Source organism: Poecilia mexicana, unplaced genomic scaffold (assembly GCF_051168715.1).
Source record: "Poecilia mexicana isolate PSO_F unplaced genomic scaffold, ASM5116871v1 scaffold_22, whole genome shotgun sequence".
NCBI classification, from domain to species: Eukaryota; Metazoa; Chordata; class Actinopteri; order Cyprinodontiformes; family Poeciliidae; genus Poecilia; species Poecilia mexicana.
In genome coordinates, this window is record NW_028263391.1 from 1918278 (window position 1) to 1940742 (window position 22465).

General features: G+C 41.0%; 3 protein-coding genes across 3 annotated transcripts; 1 reads left to right on the plus strand and 2 right to left on the minus strand.

Annotated features, from left to right (window-relative positions):
- Positions 1-413: 413 nt before the first annotated feature.
- jmjd7 (jumonji domain containing 7) lies at positions 414-5128 on the plus strand. Its single transcript, XM_014972866.2, has 9 exons — positions 414-581; positions 1222-1375; positions 1560-1698; positions 1791-1905; positions 2856-2912; positions 3137-3232; positions 3650-3726; positions 3836-3995; positions 4785-5128. The coding sequence occupies exons 1-9, from the start codon at positions 533-535 to the stop codon at positions 4874-4876; spliced, it is 939 nt and encodes a 312-aa protein (XP_014828352.1). The 5' UTR covers positions 414-532; the 3' UTR covers positions 4877-5128.
- Positions 5129-6031: 903 nt separating this feature from the next.
- Positions 6032-15623, minus strand: fbxo34 (F-box protein 34). The gene is made up of 3 exons (XM_014972865.2): positions 15330-15623; positions 9559-9709; positions 6032-8998 (listed from the first exon to the last, which is right to left on the minus strand). Exon 3 carries the CDS (start codon positions 8989-8991, stop codon positions 7123-7125), a length of 1869 nt encoding a protein of 622 aa, XP_014828351.2. The 5' UTR covers positions 8992-8998; positions 9559-9709; positions 15330-15623; the 3' UTR covers positions 6032-7122.
- A 788-nt stretch (positions 15624-16411) lies between these two features.
- Positions 16412-22197, minus strand: lgals3b (lectin, galactoside binding soluble 3b). Its single transcript, XM_014972867.2, has 7 exons — positions 22058-22197; positions 21014-21046; positions 19348-19429; positions 17787-18115; positions 17615-17703; positions 17322-17490; positions 16412-17217 (listed from the first exon to the last, which is right to left on the minus strand). The coding sequence occupies exons 2-7, from the start codon at positions 21020-21022 to the stop codon at positions 17062-17064; spliced, it is 834 nt and encodes a 277-aa protein (XP_014828353.2). The 5' UTR covers positions 21023-21046; positions 22058-22197; the 3' UTR covers positions 16412-17061.
- Positions 22198-22465: the final 268 nt, after the last annotated feature.

Sequence of the window (22465 nt, forward strand, 5' to 3'; positions counted from 1 at the left end):
TATATTGTTTTTTAAACAATTGTGACAGCCTAATCTACATGTTAAAAGCTGTAGGAGTTTGCTCACAAACAACGTGCGTAAAAGAGACCAAATAGCAATTTAGATTGAAATGGACGACTTTCTGTGGGGTTTTAACAAAGGATTCAAAAGACATTTTTGTTAAATTATGCAGAAGTAAAAATCGTTTGATGAAATATGGCTTTCAAAAATGAGCCTCCATATTTTTTCTCTCATAAAAGACTAAATAACACAAATTATCGATGTTGTCTTTGTTAGAAATGGAGGTAAGTTAGAAATGCTACATTTCTAACTTAACTCCTCAAGCGTTGGATAAGCGAAGAAATGAAGAGAAACGTCTGTTTTGACTCAGGACTAGTTGATCCTCATCACAGTTAGAGGGCGCTGTGGGAAAACTAGTCAAACCAGAGAGGGAGCGAGAGAAAGAAAAGAAACATCATGGTGGCATGCAGCCTGGACGGAACATCTCCTCCTGTCTGACCTGTGAGGGTTGGAGAGGGAGACGGAGCTGCTCATGGAGTCTGTTCAGGAACGGCTGGTTGAGTTTTCACTGGAGGCTCACGGTGAGAAGGATCTCCACTCTGAGTTTACTAACACAGATCAGCAGACTGACAGCTCCAACTTTCACTGAAACCATTCATACATATGCTTTAAAACTCGATGTTGGATTTCTGAAAGCTTTTATTATTGCGGAAGGCACGTCAATAAAAAGCAGCACTTGGAGAGCAACTTAAAGACTGACAAAGCTGGACTGAATTATTCCAATACTGAATAAATGTTCTAAAAAATACAGTTTGATTTGTCGAACCTTAATTTAATCGGTAAACCAACAATAATCGATTTAAGCATCTTCTCTGAACTGCTATCAGATCCTCCTTCAGTACATCTAGAAGGTTCTGTAGTCTTTCTCTGAGAGCTCAGAGCGACTTCAGCTTCTACATACAGCATCACTGATCCAGCTGTCTGGATTCATTCTTGCTTCCAGAGACTTCCATGTCTCTCCAGAGTATTCCTATTGGTATTTCACCTATTAATCTGGGAGAAACTGGTGGATTGTGTATTTTTCATCTTAGGCTAATTGGTTGACGCATTCCTCCTCTTCTCCATGTGTCAATTTCATTGTCATCATGAGTTATGCAGGTGTTGCAATGGTTGCTGGCTGCTGTCTGGTCTGTCAGTGACTAACTGCTGATCACCCACCAGATCTTTACCTGAACAAATCTGTGCCACATTTGGAGGGACCACCTGAGCCGCTGCAGTTCTACCGAGACTGGATCGGCCCGAACAAGCCCTGCATCATCCGCAACGCCTTCAGCCATTGGCCAGCTCTGTCCAGGTGGACACCAGAATACCTCAGGTGACAAGGACCAGTGAAAAAAGAATTTTTATTTGAATTCTCCACATGTTGAGATGAACATCCTCCTTTAGCTCAGAAAACACTGAAGATTCCTGTGTTTAAAAGGAAGAAGTTAAATCTGCTTCTGCTGTGTGAAGTCTCAAATTTTTACTGGATCACTGAACTCACATCTTACTGTCCGCAGGGAGAAGATCGGGTCAAAGATGATCAGCGTGGCAGTGACTCCTAACGGCTATGCTGACGCCGTGGCAGGGGATCGCTTCGTCATGCCTGAGGAACGACAGATGAGCTTTTCTTCTGTGCTGGACATAATAGAAGGAACGGTGAGGCAGTGTAGGGCCCGCTCCAGGGTACTGGACTGCTGCTCACCTGACTGGCTTCTGTTCTGACTCTCTGCTGGACTAAATGTTTCCAGGTGCAGAAAACCGGAGTGTTCTACATCCAGAAGCAGTGCTCCAACCTGCTGCAGGAGCTGCCTGAGCTAGTGGACGACCTGGAGCCTCACGTACCCTGGATGAGCACAGCACTCGGTCAGTTCCATCACCAACCCAAACCAGAAGGGACTCAGAGCAGTTCCACCTCCTCCAGCACACTTCACTGCTGTTTCACACCTCTCCTACACGACCTGCACCACTGTATGGATACTTCGACATCACTTCAGGCCTTTTTGTGCAATATCACAGTTCCTGTCTCAACACCCCATCATACAATTTCTCTAAATCTAAAAAGACGCAATTCAGTTTAAACCAGGCTAAAGGTTTTGTCAAAATTATAACGTCTTGAAAAGCATGTGATCTATTGCACTGTTTTTCAAAGTGGTGGCCTCCAGGAGGCGCTGTGGGAGCCTCTGAAAGTTGGATGGAAGATGAGAAGAAAATGTTATCTGGTAATAAAGTCACATGTTGTCTGGTAACATTTTCCACCACAGAACTGGTAGCTATCTAAAATCAGCAGCATTTATACTAACAATGAATAAAAACATTCTAAAAGTTAACATTTCTTTACATATGTTGTAGCGTTGTCTGTGGGTTTGTATAAAGGGACCCCCGTGCTGAGGTCAGTGCTCTTTTGGGGCCGTGATATGGAAACGTTTGGGATCTATGGCAAGAATCCCTCAGTAAAATAGGGCTGTCTGTCCGTCACATCGGGTCCAGATCCTGTGTAAGGACGTACACTCACTGTCCATCCAGTCCTGGTAATTCTGTCTCATGAGTCAAAACTACCAGACATCCTATGCATCTGCTGACCTCCATTTACTCAGATTGTCGGACGATCCGACAGCGCCCTGGTTTTGGCTTCCAGGGCTGGTGGTCAGTTAAGTCAGGAGCCATCGCTGGTGTGGATGAGGAGCAAATTACATCCAAATCAGGTCATTTCTTCTGGGTTCTTTTCAGCAGCAGCTGTGTTTTACTTCAGGTGTCTGTGTCGTTATTGTTGTTGGCTTAAGAGTCACGTTGTTGTCTTTGTTTCCCTCTCTTAGGGAAATCACCAGATGCAGTCAATTTTTGGCTCGGAGAAGCAAATGCTGTCACATCCAGTAAGATTTCAGTTTGATTTTCATGACTGCCCCAAATGTGTTTGATATTCATGTGAAAAATATACTTCATTCATCAAGGACAATGTAGAACAGCCACATTTTATGACTTTCTGGAGTGTTTAGTAGGATTTACCGGGACAAAGGCACAAAACTTGTTGCTCCATCGAAGCAGTTGTCCAAATTCTGTTTTTTTGCTCTCAGCTGTCCTGTGTTTTGCTTTCCAGTGCACAAAGATCCCTACGAGAATCTGTACTGTGTGATTTCTGGAGAAAAACACTTCATCTTGCTTCCACCCACTGACCGACCCTTCATCCCTTATGGTAACCACAGTAACCATCTGTTTCTCAATGTCCTTGATGGTTGTAACTACAACAACCGTTCTCCGAGATCACAGTTTTCAGTAACAGGTGATCTCTACTATTTATCCAATGACCTTCTATTAACCCTAAAGATATTACCCTCAGTGAATACAACACATCTACTGTAGCTACCACAGGATCCACTGTATATCCTCTCCAGCAGCAATCAGCTGCTGGAAACATCCGGTCTAGTTAAAGGTTAACCACCAGAGTCAGAAAGACAAACCTTCACACCATCTTTTGGTCTTGTTGCAGCCCCTGACCCCTGCTAAGGATTGATCACAGGAAACAGTCATGTAATCTTGCTGTGGTAACTGTCCACCTGATGTAACCACAGTCCTGATCTCTTGCAGTAACCACGGTAACCATCTCTGTCAGGTCTGTATCAGTCAGCTGTTTACCAAGAGCAGGACGGTGGTGAGTTTAAGGTCATCGATAACGTGGACTCACACAAGGTGCGTTTAGGTCCTCATTTCCTGAAGGCGTTCCATCAGTGCCTCGCTGACCCCACTCACCCCCCCCCCACCCCGTCCACCTGCCCCCTCCACCCCTTCTCTGCTTCAGGTTCCCTGGATCCCTCTGGACCCTCTGGACCCGGACATGGAGCGCTTCCCTCAGTACCGGTTAGCCCGGCCTCTTTGCTGCACGGTGAAGGCTGGAGAGATGCTGTACCTGCCATCTCTGTGGTTCCACCACGTCCGGCAGTCCCACGGCTGCATCGCAGGTACAGACCCTGAATGCATCACGTCTCCACCAGCAGAAAGCATATTGTGTCACACATTAGAGCAGGGCTGAAATAATTTGTCAGTTTAATCTGGATTAATCGATTAGTGAAGTAATTGTCAAATTGAACTATTTGACAATATAGTTTAATTATTAATCTATAATAATTATAGTTTAGTATAATTCCTGTGTAGGAACCTTGAATATGATTAACCAGCTGTTACTCCTCACTGACAGCATTCAACCATTTTTTCTGATTACTTTTCACCAAATCTCCGACCACAGCCGCCAGCCGGGCTTTATCATTACAACTTTGTCAGAGGTTCAGCGCTTCCAATATTTACTTCGGGACAAAAAACACCGATTGGTCAGTTCCTGACAAATCCACTGGATTGACAGACAGGTGGCGTCATGTTAGTTATGGTACATCTGATGTAAGAGGAAGGTCTTGTAAAACGGTATGGATTCAAACCTGGATGGCTCATCCAGCCAGTTTTCTAACTCCATTTGTCCGCTCCCTGCTCTGGAATTCCAACTAAATTGTTATTCCCTGCAACTAAATTTCTTATACTTAGTGAGAATTACAAAGTGTATGGAACTGGTAAAAGGAATTAGGGAAAAGAACAGATTTATACATGGAATTTTCAGCCCACCTACATCACCCATATTCCCTCTAACAGCAGCTGAAACAAGATTTTCTCTGACAACAGACATGTTGGCTGTTAAGTAATGAAACTAGCACGTTATCCCAGTAGGAATCTCACTGTTTTCCTTTTGGTCTCCATTGCAGTGAATTTTTGGTATGACATGGAATATGACATCAAGTACAACTACTTCCAGCTTCTGGAATCACTGTCTGAAATAGCGAATGGTTCCTCGTGACACGGTGGCTGCTCAGTGATATCACAGCAACAGAGGAGACTCAGTCCACAGAAAGCAGTTCGTTTGGGGACTTTGGAAAATGGAGCTTATGGATTGCGAAACGTAGTGCAACAGCACCTCCTGGTGCTGTTTATGTCAAACTAAAGATTAAAAATGTAATTTATTCAATGAACCTTAGGACATGAAATGACTGTCAACTCATTCTGTTTTCTGGTGTGTCCATAAAGCTGTGTGTGCTGCTGCCGTTTTAAAGTGTCATGTTCTCTGTGTGTTTTTGACTAAACTTCTATCTTTGTCACTGCTGCTGATCTGTGTGGAACTGCAGGGAAATCACTAAGATTTTGCTGCATCAATTTTTTTCCCATTTGCAACAATGTTGGATGCCACCGTCAAACTCTTATAGTTTGCAACTTTTAATATGCCTTAATTCTTCAGTGTTGGGGGGAGAAAACCTTCTGCAAGCTCATGGTGCCATTTTATAAGTTATAAAAACACAACTGACTCAAAAGAAATTTCATTTCACCATTTTACCTTGAAAATTGGGCATCTATCACATTAACCCTCCCACAGTCGTAAGAGACGGGGTCATTTGGACCCCTCCTGTTTTTTACTCTGTGAGTCACACTGATGGTTTTTTTTGTGTTTTCAGAAAGTGGTGGTTGACAGTACAACTCCCACTTCCCCACTGCCTGACCGTGGCATTTGCTGCATCCTCCTGAGCACTACGCTAAGACAGCAGGAGGGTTGAGATGGATCTTGATCTATTGTAATAAATCTTCTCCGATTAGGGAAACAGTCATGTCAGAATTTGACAAATCCTTGATTGGGTTCAAATTTTTGGAAAAAAGATTTCCCTTGACCTTTGTTCATCCACCAAAAACAGCTGGAGAAGACAAATCTGTGCATAAAATGAAACCCCTCCCTTCTTTCGTATGATTCAGAATCTCTCTTCTCTGGAGAATACAGGCATGTGCCAATAATGCCGTTGTCTTTCTTCATTGACAAACATTATTGATGCTTAATCCAACTGTGGAGAGAGCTGCCAGTCTTCCCCAGGCTACAGCACATTTTAAACTGACTTTGAATCCAAACATGGTTCCAGTCAGTCTGAGAGCAGAAAACCCCCAGCTGGAAGTTAAATGACATTAGAGTAGCTAACATGAAGAAAAGAGCAGAAAGCATTTTATTAAAGCATAACATCTTTACAGCAAAAATTTCAGAGCCAGCAGGCATAACCCAGCAAACAAAAACAAAGTTCATGTTCATATTTTATAAATTTTTAAAATAATCTTTATTGTCAAGTTTTCCATATTGCATCGTCTCAGAGACTCAAGGCCACATTTCTCCGCATCCTACAAAGGAATACAATGATTATCTGTCAGCTAGTGGAAGCACTCGCACAAATCGAACACACACAAATCCTATGCAAAACAGACCAGATGTGTTTGTGTGTGTATAACAACTTACTACCTTCCCAGCTATCCGAGTCTCTCCTGAATATGTCTATGATGATAGCAGATCGTTCTCCCACAAGATGTGCCATCTGACTGGCTCCACAACACCAGACAGTACTGGTGTTAGCAGCCTGACTGGTCAGATGACCAAAGATCCACTTTGGCAGCAGAGTGATGTTCTGTTCTAACTCTGGAACTTGGAAGAGTTCCAGAGGAATGCTCCTCTTCCAAAAAGGAGATCAAAAAAAAAAAAAAAGCACACACAAAATCTCAGTCTGAAAATGCTGAAAGGTGTCAGATTGAACAGTAGGGGGCGCCACACTGCATGCAGCGACAACATTTTTTCCAAAACAAATCCGACCATTAGCTGCTTTAAATCCTGATGTTTCTTATTAAGACATTTTTTTTCCTCTGTGGAAATACAATGCCAACACTTCAACCTGCTGCACCGAGTTTTACTCCCAAATTAAAGTCTGCCGGTTTACTTCAAGCTGAACACAATCCCTAATTTATCCAGGACTTTGCTGGAACAAACAGACGGTAACAGCCAGGAAAACAATAAGGACTGTTGGATGTTAGTGATCCAGCCTGAACACATTCAGCAGACAGCTGCAGCAGGACGAGCCCAGCCTGGGGGGCTGAACATGCTTCAGTCATGACAAAACAAATTTGATGCTGGAAACCATTTTTAGTAAAAGGGTTACACATGACAAGGCATCAGCTGATAATAACTGGGACTGAGGCAGCCCCTCTGCTATTCATACGGCTCTACACACACACACATAAAATAATTCAGCTTTCATAGTGATAGTTCCTCCTATAAATTGGCACATTGATGCTGTGAAACGCAGGAACCCAGCGGTTGTCATGGAGACCCACGTTGCAGCCGGGCGCATCCCTCTGGGCACCGTGGCAACACATCCAGTAGCCCGGCCCGTACGGCAGAGCCTGGCAGTACGGCTTGTGGTGCCAGCGGCACAGAGACACGTCTCCAGGGCGATAGCGCTTTTTGCACTGTTTGCAGGGGTCATCACGGTAACGGGGGTCAGACACCCAGAGTGAGTCGGCGGGCCGCACGCTGTAGTTCTCGATGACGAACTTGAAATAGCTGCAGGTGCACTTGAGCGCGGCGAGGCTCTGGGTGGGCAGCAGCAGCAGCAGGTTGACCAGCAGGTGGTGCGGCAGCAGCAGCAGGTACGACTGGGGGGCCAGCAGCTGCTGCAGCCTCTGGCGCACCCGCAGGAAGTCCTGCGACACCGAGGCGCTACGGCCGAGAGGCACCGCGGCAGAGCAAGGAGGACAACCCATGGTCTTGTGGACCTTGTTCTTCTCCGACCTCTGGGGGACGCTGACCGGAGGGAGGGCGGGCTCCAGGTAAAAGGTCGTTCTGTAATGGGGGGTGCAGAGCGTTGGCCCCGTCTCATCAGAAGACCGGAACAGAAGGCCGGGCAGCGGCTCCTGCTCTGCACTCCGAAGGCCCGCCATCTCCCTGGAAACCTCCTGAGACGGTGCAGCTGGGGTGGGGGGCAACACCCAGGCAGGGGACTCCACCCGGACAGCAGGTTTCACCTGTACAGGCAGCTCCACCCGGACTGCTGTCAGAGTTTCAGGTGGTCCTGATGAGGGTTGTGGCTGGGGTTGTGTCCAGCAGGAGCTGAAGCTCTTCTGTCCAGCAGTCAGCAGGACACGCCCCACCGTCCTCTTCAGGCTGTTGCTCCTAGACAGACTCGTTTCGCTGCTCCTCAGACACTTGGACTCCAGCTTGGCCACCATCTCTGACACCCTGACGATGTCTGGCTCGTCTCCCTCCTTGATCTCAGGCCGGGGGTTTCTGGAAAGGGTAATGGTGGTAGAGCTCCTCTGGAGGCTTAACAGAGGTTTTAGGTTTGGCTGCAGCTCGCTCGCTCTCTGCTCAAGGAACGCTACCATCTCCACCACAGAGATCTTCTGCTCCTCCTCCGCTGGCGTTGGTCCGCTGGCTGGCTCCGGTGCCTCACCATGCTGGCCTCCGGGACCCTCTGAGCACCTCGGCTCTGGTTCAGTCAGGATGTGGCTCCTCTGGTCCAGCTGATGGTTCTGGTTGCTTAAGCACCTGCGGCGCCTCTTGGCAGAGCGATTTTCTTCCCAACTTCCCTTGGCCTTCACGGCGCGGAGCGGCCCCAGCGGAGTGCTGCCGTTGGCACATGCCTTTGCAACTGGATCGCTGTGGCTTAAGCAGTGAGCTGAGCTGCAATCGCCACTGTCTGCCCCATCCATCCGTGTTGCCTCCGAAGCAAATATTGCAATCTTTTCGCGCACGTGTCCAGGTTTGATGACTGTCCACACGTTCGGCACCGTATCAGCGTCCTCCGTGGCACTCCGGCACGGTCCGAGGAGAGCGCTGCATCTACTGTCAGTCTGACAGGAGAGCTGCTGCCCGGTGGTGCCACGCAACGCCTTCAGATGTGATGAGCCGCCGGTGCTGTAGCAGAGTGTGTTGGTGGAGATGAAGCTTAATGGAATACGGCTGGTGCTGATGTTGCTCTGGTTACTGGACATCTTCATCATCAGCGTCTCCTGATGACTACCAAAATAAGCGCTCCTCTGAGATGACGTCTGAACACGGACTGCATCCAAATGCACCTCTGAGCATAGGAGCTTTGGGTAGGACCTTAGATGCATGGCTGGCCTAAGGGAGGAGGAGAAAGTTATTTAGTTAAAAATATGATCAATCTTTTTAAAGGAAAAAATTCAAATGTGCTACAGCTTTTGAATAACTTTTAAAGAATGTTGTGTACCAATCTGCTTCTCTATGGTTCTCACATTAAATGTTGGGAAGAGTGTGGATGAACCAAGCAGGGATAATATGTTCAGTAGTGTGGATGTTTTGGTTTGTTTAAATCAAGCAGACGGTTACGGTGCTAAACACGGCAACAAGCCAGCCTGCAAGAAGTCATTGGGACTCTAATCCATTGGTCAAATTTTTGTCAAAAAGTTTGAGCAATGTGAAACTTTTTGACAACTTTTAAAGTCAGTTTAAAATGTGTTACGAGGATACGAGGGCTGAAGCGATTAGAGATCTCATAATGGAAACGACGGTATTAGAGGGAACTACACAACCAGCTCAGTTTTCCACTCATTAGGAGATGCCTCTTACCATGCCGCTACTTTAAAGTCATTATAAATGTACACAAAATAATTATAACACACAATTTCGATATGCCTATAGAATATAGTAATTGTGATTACCTTGACAGCACATATTGATTTCCCAGTGGTGTTAGAGGTGAGATCCAGGTTGATGTGAAAGCTTCTCTGGTTCTACAGCTTCATATCTTGTGTGTTGCTTCTTGTCCAACTCCACTAACTTCAGGAAAGCAGACTGAACATGAGACTACCTCTGTATAGAACATAGAAGTACAAAAACAAAACCTGTAAATATGAATTAAATGTTACAAGATGATAGATGAATCGTCCTAAAGAGATGTAATCCAGCAACAATAAACTGACTTGTAATATAATCTCTTTAATAATAATAATAATAATGTCATATCATTAACAGGAAGGTTCTAGAAGTGCTTGAGTAGAAGACAACTGGAATATTTCTCTTGTCTATGGTGTCAAACCCCAGTTCTCGAGAGCCACTCCAGGACTGGAGTTTGGTGTCCATAGGTGTTTCTCCAACCGCCACATTAGAGCGACATGCAGCTCAGTCTGGTTACCGCTCAGGTTTTAGAAAGTTCCACAGTCAGAGCCACTACAGCATTCAAACCATTTAATGTGCCTTTAATAAGAGGCCATTGAAACTTCCAGGAAGGGCTGAATTTTTTAATTGTTTGGGCACTGCAGGCCAGGTCATATTAAAAACAAATATTCATAATGAATATGTATGAGCTCATCCTTGAGAAAAAAATTACATTTCATAAATTTCAAATATTACAGGTTAAACTAGAAATGAGTCATCTTAAAATTATTTACTTGTACAATTGTATTCTTCACATTTTAATTCAGTCTCATAAATGCAATTGTTTCATTTCAATTTTTGCCAAGAGAAATGTTATTTTGACAAGGAGGAACGATACGCTTTATTAAAATCTAATCAGAGGCAGGTGCATATTTCACCATCTAAAGGGCAGACTACCATTCTCCAAACATGCCCATTATGTCCAGGTGGTATTGATCCATATTTTGATTCAGTCATCTACCACTGACTACGTCTATTTAAAAAGAACTATAACTGAATATTGTTGCTCAAACAGACTTAAGCTTAATCTCCTTACTTGTGACCAAAGTAGAATTTAACCATTGATTTTTAGAAATATCTTCAGCCAAATTAGTGCCCGATTGGTCCGTTCAAATTTCCTTCATTTTGAGTGATCAGTGATTGGCCAATACTTACTGATTATTTTCACAGATCTTATCCAACTTCACAAAGTTCTGAAATTCACCTACTGTACCATTTAGCTCTGCTGTGAGAAATTGCTGCCTACCAGGTCAAGTATGCTGACTTTTCATTTTTTCATATGTAGCAAAAACAAGTTTGTATTGATTCACGGGTATTCTTTGATATCTTTTAATTAAATAAAGTTGGCTGATTGAAGGTGTATTATGACCCCAACACCTGTCAATGGCGGTTAAAAGAAGAAAAAAAAAGTTCGTATCGATCTAACCCAGCAGGTCAGGCTTCTTAAAGATCTGTGATTAACCAGAAAACGGCAATCGGTGCACCCCTAGTGTAGACGGCTGGTGGTGTTATATCAGAATATGCCCCACATGTCACCCCTACATACCTAGAGGTCTGAGGAATACAACAAATATGTTTGCTGGATCATGCTTTGTGCCATGCAAGATGCCTACAATGACAATATTGTGACAACCCCTGGTAAAATTTCCATGGCAACCACTGCCAATATGATTTTATTTCATTCGAAGCTCAGTTTTTCACAGAGCCCATCCACCTCATTCCCCCGTGTGGAAATTTCCAGAGTACACACTGTTTACAGGTGAGGCAAGAGGCACTGTTGAACATGCAAGGAAACCTTTCAGAGTTACAAAGTTTTCCATGTCAGAGATGTTGGACTAGCAGTGGACAGACCACTTGACTATGAAGGAACATGTTTAACGTTGAGGCGACATTAGGCAGAGGACTTTTAGTGCAAAGTGAGGCCAGATGATAGATTTTGGGGCTTCATCATCAAAATTGATCAGAGTTACTGGATGCCACAAGGGTAGCTTACAAACTGACAATAGTATAAAGGTTATAAGAATTTGGTTGAAACATTCATTGTATGATTTGTGTTTTAATACAGATTATCAACTTTTACACAGTGCAGAATTTATTTTAAACCTAAAAAGTATTTCTTTCAGTAAGAAAACAGTGTGTTATATGGTGCTGTTCTAAAAGTCCCTTTCTGAACAGAGTATTGGTCTGTGATACTGGAATCACTGATTATCACTGGCTTCTGATAGTGGTGACAACATCTCAAGACATTTCACGTATCCCACATGTAACACCTCCACAGACATGGTCAGTCTGCACAATAGTTTACTTTTTATAATAATTGTGTTGTAGTTTTCTTTGTTTTTGTAAATAGACAAGATTTGTATAACCAAGTCATTTTTAACCTTGTTTGTATAACCTTTGTTTTTAGTTAGACAAATTACTCATTAACTGTGTTTCCATTACAAAAGTTATGCACACAACTTTGCTAATATTTTGCTAATGTAAAAAAAAACAAAACTGAATTTCGCAATTGCTGTGTTTACATTAAACAAGAAACACAATTAAAAATCACATGTGAATTTGTTCACACAATAAATCATGCAGAAACATGCCATCATCCTTGTCTTCTTCGTGGTTTGCATCAATGGTAACATCAGGTTGTTGATTAAGTGACTTGTGTGATGTGAAAAAAGTGTTTTAATTGACATTTTGCAAAATAAAGTAAATTTTATAAGCCCCCCCCCCAAAAAAATAAACTTCTCATCCTAGTGCCAAAACTTTTACTGAAAAGAGCTGTTCTTTTTCCAAAATTGGCAGGCTTCAAATTGCCCAGTTATATGTTCAATGGAAACACAGCTAGTGTCCAGGGACAACAGATGAAAAGTAGCCATTTGGCTAATTCTGGAACATTTACAAAAATGTCAATTAATGAGCATTGTCCCTGTCAAATAAATTAAATTTAAATGAAACCTAAAAGAAGAGATTCCCCAGCAGAAATTACTGTATTGGAGCTATTTGCTCTTAAGATCCATTGGCAGTTGGCATTTATTTACAAAGCTACAGCTGATTGAAGACCTCTACCGTCTATGCAACTGCAGCAACACTGTGCTCTTCACAAACATGCCTCAGCAACCAGGCTTCTTGCCTAGACACTAGAGAAGGCAAATATCAGCCAGAAAGTTTAAAAATTATCAGTGAAAAAGAAACAGATATATTCCTTCATTTTATGCCTTTAATTCCTGAAGAGAGCCAACAAAAAATTAAATACAAGTTGTTCATCTGATGGACATGTCGTCTCATTTGATGCATTTGTGTGAGTGAAGTGTGTGGAGTAGCATCCGAGAGTCGCCCTGATCATCTCGGTGTACAGTTCAGAGTGCATTACAGGACAAACAGCTGGGATCAATACAACATCATCCAGAAAGCATGTTCTGGAGCGCAGCATACAGGAGGATGCTCATGTCTGATTATTTACACATCAGGAGATGATAACATGAGAAGAGTTACAACTTTTTTTTTTTTTTGGCTACAATCTCAAATTAATTGTCTGTTCTTCTTTGACCTGGCCCATGTTACCTTGACACTGATGACTGAAAATTGATCACATTTAACTGTAATAATGTAATCATATAAAATCGAAGTCTAAAATGCAATAATTATTTAGTGAAGGCTTGATCATTTAGAGCTAAAAAACAATCCTAACATCAACATGTTCAAATGTCATAAGGGTGGGGCTGGTCTGATTATTTATTGGATTAATATCTGAATAGCAACAGGTGCTTAATAAAGGTTTTTTTTCCCTTTAGAGAATTAAATGTAAAACTATGCCACTTGAGGATTTCTGGGGATGATACATTTATAGATCTTGCATGCAAAATGTATATATTTTTGCCCAATTTTGGCTTCATTAATTCTCTGAATGTGTTCCCTTTTTTTTGAGTCTGTATACTCCAGTTAACGGTTAATTAAGTCCTAAATTTGATCAATAGTAAATCGTTACAGACAAAAAAAAAAAAAAAAAGCCTTTCTTGTGCCATTATTTTTCCAAAGTGCAACTAAATTTAACACTTTGTGTTTTTTGATGTACACTAAGGATAATTATGCAAGTGTCCTCATTTTATAAAAAAAAAATAGCTCATAAAACCAAGTTTAGCAACATAGTGGTAGCATCTATATGGGATACACACATTTGAAATCAGAAAGCCTTACTACACACCATCTAGATCTAACCTAACAACAGAGAACAATGGGTTATAATCCTTACATCAACCAAAAAACAGCCACACCTACACATATCCATCTTCACATTTCAGATTCTCAGGTTTAGGCAACATCTCCAATATATTGATTTACATGATTGCTATCAATAGTTCAATGCTTTAAAGAAACTTTAAAACGATCCATAAAAACAAAAAACAAACAAAAAAATTTACTCAATCTGGGTTTTAAACAGTTTGATACAAGTAACTTAATTTCATTAGAGAATGGACCAGTGACGTGTAGATTGTGAGAGACCTTCTGCTGGGTGAGAGCAGGTAATAAAGATGAACATCAGAAGACATTTAGAAGGGAACAGGCTTGGTTGTGGCTGTGATATGAGGAGCTACTTTCTGCATTCACCCAGTTGTAGTCCACTGGTTGGTTTAATCTGCAGGATTTATTCCTAAATTTGTAACAAATCACATTCAGGTCCACATGAAACCATACAAGTTTCTTTAATTAAACAATGCTGCAATCAGACTGCTAATCAACTCTGTATGTGACTAACCATTTCTGAGCCCAACAGAGAGCTCTGCGTTACATAGAACATAATATTCTGCACCATGACATCATTTATATATTTAGTCAATATTTTTTGCTGACATCTATATCTGAAAATCAAAATAGCGATAAATAAATGTTTAACAGCAGCAATACTGCTGTTAAACAGCAGTATTGATATTATATCAATATCAATGATATTGATATAATAATCAATATCATTGACGATTTTGGCAGCAGCAGGAATTATTGCTTTTTTGCTTTAAATAAAACAGAAAATCGATGTAAATTAATTTCTGCTTGAACTTTGTGTGTAGGTATGAAAATAGTAAACTTCCTCAGTTATTCTATAAAATACTGTGGTGCACTTTATTCTATTAATATATTTATTACAGAAACTGATAGAAATTGCCAAATCTTTACTTCCTTATCACACAACTTGCATTTCTGACTGCATCTTCATAGCCAGCTGTTTAGCCGAAGCTAAACAGCTGGCTACTTTACATAGAGTAGTAAAGGGAAAGGAACTTGGAAGTATCCGTAGTTTAATATGGGGGGGGGGGGGTCGTCCATACACCATTTTTATTTTCCTGTTTCTAAAAACAAAACCCTGTGTACGAACACTGCTAAGAAGTCGGTGATTGTGGAGACAGCACTGAACAGAGTCTGATAAACAACTGCTGTGTCTGCAGTACGAAGAAAACCGAGACCGTGCTGGGCCTGTTCATCACCTCCACCCCGCTTATGCCACTTTCCTTGGGGTTCAGAATGTTAACGGCTCCATTCCACAGCTGATCCATACACAGCCAACGAAGTGTCGGTGGCACAGTTAGCAAACAACTGCTTGATCTGGTCAAGTTAGTTAGCTGCGACTAGTTGAAACCATTGCAACCGCAGAAAATTGATTAGCTGTAATGCTAGCTAGCGCAGAGCAGCGAAGCAGGCAAACAGAGCATTTAAAAATACAGGAGCTCGTTGAAATGTAGTATGTTTCCACATAAATTCAAACGATTTAAAGTTGAAAAGGCACACTTACCTGGAGAAGGCAGAATCTCCGTCTTTGCTACAGGAAATAAAAACAAAAAACTAGGCTAGTAGCTGGAACAGCAGCTAAACTCCACTGTTTTCCAGTTTGTTTCTGTTTTTGTACCGACCCGAAGCTGCGGTCAGTTAATTTAGCTGCTTGTTTTAGTCTTTTACTTTCCAAAACAGCTTGGCCACTAAAAAGCTCGCCCTTCGTGGTTTTATAGCAGCTCTAATGTAAACGACCAAAATACGTACACTCGCAGCTCTACGTGTTTACGTCACAACTTAAAAGGGAAGTGTAAGGTAAAAAACAAATAAATGAAATATTGGTCTGTTATCTTTGACACTCAGTTACAACCATTTTGTGGTGTAAAAAGGTACTATTGGATAAAAGTCTGACCCTAACCCTCTTAAAATGCATCAAAATCTAGCAGACTTTGGTGCATTTCAGAGAACCATCAGGTTTCTCTGAAACCTGATGGCTTTATGTCATTTCATTTAGGAGCAATTATAAATGTAATCAAAAATAACTTAACAACTAAATTCTAATTTAGCCTCCTTTTTTGTCTTAATTCTCTTATTCTTATGATCTTAATTTTTATTTTTTAAAAAGTTTGTACAATAATCTGGATCCAAAATCTTAACTAGAGGTTCTTTGTAGTAAGTCAACACTGGTATATACTTCTACAGTTGAATATTGTTCATGGGTCGAGTGATTTTTCATGTCAATCCTGAACTTACTACTTCCACAACCTCACCTTAGATAATTCAATTCAGTTCAAAAATACTTTACTAATTCCAAAGAGAAATTAAACATTATTATACCATCTAGTTGTTATAGAATGGCTCTTGGCATAAAGGATATACTGTAGCTGTCTGTATTACAACAGTTCTGAAGGAGCCTCTGACTCAAGACACTGTGCTATTTGCAAAATACTGGCGATTTTACAAAGGAATCTGTTGCACTGCCACATGACACTTTTTCAAAACAACTTGACCTACAACCCTTGTAAAAAATATTTTCTTTTCAATCTCTTGGTGTGAAATTAAAACTTGTATTTCTCACCTAGAAAGTATAAAGTAAACATTGAATCAGGTAAACCATTACATTTTATTGAGAAAAACACATTTGCGCCTTTCAAAATATGTACCATTCATAACAGAAATGTGAAACTACACATATGTGACATTGAGTCAAAACGGGACTTCTGTCAGACACTGAGCAACACAGCCATTTATTTTATTCAGTATGAGTCAACTTTTAAAACTAAAACCATGTCAATGTTTGTTGATCGACAATAGATTGAACTTTTATAAATTATCTAGAAAAAAGACAGAGCAGAATAATCTGCTGTGATTACCACTGAATACCTGGCGATGATTGTCTATGGCTCAAATCTCTTGGGATTATTATTAGACTTTTTAAAAATGTTCTGTAGAAATAACAGTCATCTTCAGCTGTAGATCAGCTGATAATCTGGAGGTCCACCAAAGACAACCTTTGCTGTGTTTTAAAAAGATCTGGTAGATCTTAGACCCAGAAAGGATTCTTAGCTGTTCTAAAATTGGTTTTCATGAATTTGTGACTGTTCTCTGTAGGATAAGGGAAATTTTATTCTTTTAAGATTCTTTTTAGATTTCCGACAGAGCCACAGTATATCTCAAATAGATTTGCAGTTGACCTCCAAAGGTGTTTTGCTTGTTTGTTTTAATAGTACATCTCCAGTAATGTCAAAGACTTCTCAGATGTTCTCAACACGAACATCTGAAAGGGTGAGATCATAGAGGATGCCAAGTTTGTTGATGGATCTCAGGTTGGTTAGCTGATGTTTGTATTCAAGAACGTGGGAATTGTTAACAGCCACCTTGAACTCTGTGTTGGTGCACAATATCTTCATCTGCAAAAAAAAATAACATTAACAACATGTTAGTGAACTAGACTCTGAAAATGCAGCAGATTCACAGACACCTTTATTCCCCAAGACGGTAGAAAATGTCTGACCTCAAACGGCTGACCCGGGACAAAGGGAAACTGATTCACATCCCTCTCCTCTTTCCCCCACTTCTCGCCGATGAGTGAGTTCCTGACAAGAGCCTTTCTTCCATTTTCATTGAAGCGAGGATTAAAGTGAAAGGCAATATCATTGCCTGCAGACAAGTTCACCGTGAACCTGATTGACAACAAGGACACAAAAGCAGAGTGATTTCTTTTGTGGTTTAGCATCCTATATTTCACACAAATATGACAGTCAGTAGAGAAATATGTTTGATTAAACCCTCAGTGTTGTTACTGACTTCTCAGCATTGGGTTTTACGGTTCCCCTGATGGTGATCAGTAGTTTATCATATATTCCCATTGGCAGTCTCTCTTCATAGGGAACAGCCTGTCAAAAAGTAAAGTAATTAACACATCTCCCTTCCTGTCCATATTTCTTGATGCATTTCTCATTTTCTTTGGTTTTCTTACAAGATTCTTGTAGGGTGCAGCTGGTATAGCTGGTCCAGGTCCATTTGAACCAGGACCACTTGGGAATCCACCAGGTGCAGTGGGTTGACTTGGGTTCCCTCCTGGCCACATATTATTGCCTCCGGATTGACCTCCAGGCCAGGCGGGGATGGAGGCAGGTTGACCACCAGGCCACATTGGGTTGGGGGCAGGTTGCCCACCAGGCCACATCGGGTTGGGGGCAGGTTGCCCACCAGGCCAGGTGGGGTTGGGGGCAGGCTGCCCACCAGGCCAGGTGGGGTTGGGGGCAGGTTGCCCACCAGGCCAGGTGGGGTTGGTTGCTGGCTGACCTGAGTCAAAATGCCATTATTAATTTTTAATGATCAATTCACCTTTTTTATATAAAGCTATATTTGTTGGCAAAATGCATCTCAAGAAAATTACAAAAGAAAAATCTGTGTCGTTCTTAATATGAATACATATTCTTGGATTTTTATGTTTTGACTATGGACCTCAGACACCATATTGAAAATATATTTCAAATAATCTTTTGTTGTGAAAAAACAAGATATTGTCAGAAATGAAGACTGAAGTAGGTGAGAAACTAATCCATAATAGACCCTGAAGCTCCCTCTCCTCATGGGTGAAAAACCAGTGGCATCTGTGAGTTTTCTACCACAGACTTGCAGGAATTTAATGGCGGACTCCAGTGGCATTCTGGGACCTTGTAGAGACTAACAGATGGCTTTGTCTAGCAGAAGTAGAGGGCAGGAGATAGATGGTGTATTTTTGTTAAAGAGCTTATCGTTGGGTTCAAAATATTGCTTTTGAACCTCAAAGGTGTCAGTCTGGCATCCATCATCTACCAACAGAGCTCCCATCCAAGAGAGAGAATATCTGGTGATGTCATGACTGGCGAAGAGGTCAAAGACTGCCTTCAAATGGAGGCTAGTCAGAAAGCCTGTGTGGCCAGCCTATATGTTCCAATACCTCCAGATTCCATGATCATAGAGTAAAAGCAGATAAAGGCAGCAGCAATCTAGATCAAATCTTCAATATTTTGGAAGGAATCAGCAACACTTTGGCAAAGAAAGTTACTTCTTAACTGGATGAGAGGCAACCAGTATGAACAGTGTTGATATTTAGTGGGCCTTGAGAAGAGTAAACATAGGGGATTTTAATTACCCAAACACTATTTTAGTGAGTATTAAGGGCTCCACATCTTTAAAATCTCCTGAAAACATTGGCTTTCCCAACATTTTTAGGACTTTCTTGTAGTGATTATTCATATTATTTACTGTACATATCAACACTCGCTAATTAAAACCATTCAGCATTTGGAGGGATTGGCCAAGATTGTACCAAAAATTTGGTACAAGTGGAAACCAGAGACAGGTCTGTAAACTATTTCTCTTCAAGGAACTGGTATGTCAAGATTAGCCAAAAGACAATTCAAGTGTTCACATAGTGTTACAGCCAGCAGTCACTCAGTGCAGTGGGTGAAGTTCATTGAATACAGAGGAGAAGGTGCAAGATATGTACGCCTACATTAAACAACAAAAGAATAGTTGAATGCTTCTACCTGGCCAGGTGGGGTTGGCAGGCCAAGGACCTCCTGATTGGTTGTTGCCGCCAGAGGGCCAGTCACCAAGAGCATCTGAAAGCTGCAAAGAGAGAGAAAGTAAAGACACCTCTAAACTCAAGATCATCACACATTATTTCAATATTTCAACAGGTTGATTGTTGGTGAATCCAAGATGCTTTATTGTCAACAGTTGAGCTGTCAGATAAAGTTCGAATCGAATAGTAATGTGATCCAGCATCCTAGGATTTCATAAATAACAGTATTTGTTGTGAACTGGTGCTATATAAATAAACAGAACTGAACCATTACAGTTGTATGTTCAGTGTAGTTATATTGTCATGTTGTGGTTTGCAAAAGACACAAAGGCAGACAGTTACAGTGAAAGAACAGAAATCTTAACTGACTAGGAAATGGTAAAAATCCAAACAACCCAGGATAATGATATGTATTTTTTTACAAAGCACTAAAACTGGGTCTCCTACACTCATTGGACCCTGCTAATTACATATTGATCTGTAAGTGTAGTACATGAAAGTGAAAAGAAATAAATAATTATCCTAAGACACATGGCTAAGGGGTTAGGCCAGTTCATAAGAATGTCGTATTTCTGCACTTCAAACTTAGAATAAACATCTCTTACATTTAAAAGTTCACTTTTATTGAGGAGCCATTATTACCTGTCCCTTGGCTACGTTCCCAGGAACTGCCTGACAAGCAGTTGTGAGAAACATTCAAGTATGCTTGAGTGAACATCTATAAATAAGATCTGATGTAAAAGTACATGAGCCTAAAATATTATGATTTGACTTGCGACAGACTGGCAACCTGTCCAGGAGACCCCGCCTCTTGCCCAAAATGTTCGCTGGAGATAGACACCAGCACCCTTCCCGACCTCACTAGGGACAAGGGTGGACAGAAAATGGACGGATGGGTGGTCGGACAGATGGACGGACGGATGTTATGATTTGAGATATTACTGCACCTGTTCCAATACATACCAATAACATCTCTTTAATAGATGTTTATATATGCATGACATGGATTTTGCCCCTTGTTGCCAACATGCTATTAAGGACAGATAAAAATAACTGTTTGCTATAAGAACCACTTTGTTACTGAGCCAGCATCAGCTCTGTTGGAAGATACTACTGAGGAAAATCACATGAGGCGCATTAGTTCAGAAGTCAGCTTGAAATGTTTTATTTAGGAACATAAAATGGAAGAAGGTTGGGACAACATGACTAGACTTCAAGAAATGGGGAAACAATTTTGAGAAATCTAATCAAGCTGTAGATGATCAGTTGACCATGAAGCTAATGTTTGGACCAGAGTTAATCTTATGCTTGATCAAACTGTATGATCATTTCCAGATTCTGTTTTGAGTGGTAAGGGGAGCTGTTAAATCCTTCACTTGGGTGTGTTAACTCCTCCACCCCTGGCTCTTTTAAAATCATATTTACTTTTCATGTCTGAAATAAAAGAATTTTATATATATATATATATATATATAATTCTTTTATTTCAGACATGAAAAGTAAATATGATTTTAAAGTTGGGGTTTACTTCCATGTTGGATCTGTTCCGTTTTAATCAAATTCACATGGAAAGAAAACAATAAACACAAAAATTCTGTTAATCATGTCAATAAGTAAATCAGACTTACATCCATCATGCTCTTCTGTGAACTGAAGTCCAACTGGAAGCAGCAAATAAACAACAGGTGAGAAAAAAACCAAACATTTTTCTATTTACTATTAATCTGGAAATGTTTTTTAAAAATGAATATGAATGCAAAATGTAGAAGTGAGGATATTTGAACAGGTTTAATTCAAATCAGTTTAAAATGTGTTTTAAACTCTAACATGTGTCACGCCAGGGAAAGCCACAGATTGCATAACATCTTCTCTCTGATGTAATCCTTCACCCCAAGTGTTTCTGGGACATGTGGTGACAGTGGGTAGAAGATATGTCTATGATCAGTAATCCATTATTAAAGTTTGAAGTTTCACATTTGTAATTTCATTTAAAATGTTGTTCTCTTTAACTTCTGGATTTATCAGCCAATGCCAATATCCTCACATAGATCCACAGAAGTGGAAGCTATTGTTTGCGTGAAGTCTTGCTTTGGTTCTTTTCAGCCCCTCCCAACAAACTAATGTTGTTGTTTTCACTTCTAAAACGATATGACAATAAACATTCTGTGAACTCAATTTCAGTCATGTTTGTTTTATGTGCTAAGTACATAAGTGTCTCGAGTAATACCATAGCACTAAAACTCACATTTCTGTCAGATGTTCATTCAGCAGCTAATGGTTGGCTTTCTCAGTAAATTCCTTTCCTGGCCTCTATCTGTGGATCTGGGTGTGGTTACAGTCCACTTCCCTGTATATTTGCATGTCTATCTGTGTACACTGGTTACTGTGTATACCTGACTTATTTCTGTACACACGTAGTTTTATTCACAGACTTCTTTCAAATCCATAGTATCAGCTTCCTTGAAACTCAAAATGAAAGTGTTTCCTGTTTCTGTGCTTTCCTCGACAGTAAAGAGTAAAATTGCCTCAGGACATCTCAATGAAACGATTCACAAGTTTAATGTTGTCGATCTCTGAGTCAGTTCAAATCTGCGCAGGGACGTTTTACTAGAACTGCTTGCTCTTTTTGGAAAGAGTCAATCATGAGTGTAAGAAACGGAAAAGAGACGTACCTGTTTGCTGGAGAACGGCTCACTGTCAGGCTGTAGAACATGAGAGTGAATTTAAGTGCAGAGCCACGCCCTGTTTTCCTGCTGAGACGTGTTACTGTAACTAAACCATAACAGCCATTTGTTTATGCTACAGCTAACTCGAACCTAAAAAATGTTTGATTTGTGCTTCACCTTCATCTCTAGAATACAAGTTTTTTTGTTTGTTTGTTTTTGTTTTTTTGTCCATCAAAGGAAAATCGGTTCAGATGAATTTTAGTACTAGTAACCAGGGGCGCGGTATCGGGGGCAATTCTAAGGGGCCTTGACAATAGGGGGCCTTCCACAAAAAACAATCAAAACAAAAAAAAACAGAAATTAAAATAAAATAGGCGCCCTGTCAACTACTGTTATTGTGGGGTTTTTTTTAAT

What these genes read in the sequence shown, in the direction of transcription:
- fbxo34 (XM_014972865.2), bottom strand. Translation starts at nt 8,991, where the DNA reads ATGCATCTAAGGTCCTACCCAAAGCTCCTATGCTCAGAGGTGCATTTG.
- lgals3b (XM_014972867.2), bottom strand. An exon ending in TGCCAACCCCACCTGGCCAG is followed by an intron (nt 18,116 to 19,347) that starts GTAGAAGCATTC and finishes ATTTTGACTCAG; the next exon opens with GTCAGCCAGCAACCAACCCC. An exon ending in GTAAAACCCAATGCTGAGAA is followed by an intron (nt 17,491 to 17,614) that starts GTCAGTAACAAC and finishes GTTGTCAATCAG; the next exon opens with GTTCACGGTGAACTTGTCTG.
- jmjd7 (XM_014972866.2), top strand. Translation starts at nt 533, where the DNA reads ATGGAGTCTGTTCAGGAACGGCTGGTTGAGTTTTCACTGGAGGCTCAC. An exon ending in TGGACATAATAGAAGGAACG is followed by an intron (nt 1,699 to 1,790) that starts GTGAGGCAGTGT and finishes AAATGTTTCCAG; the next exon opens with GTGCAGAAAACCGGAGTGTT. An exon ending in AGCAAATGCTGTCACATCCA is followed by an intron (nt 2,913 to 3,136) that starts GTAAGATTTCAG and finishes TTTGCTTTCCAG; the next exon opens with TGCACAAAGATCCCTACGAG.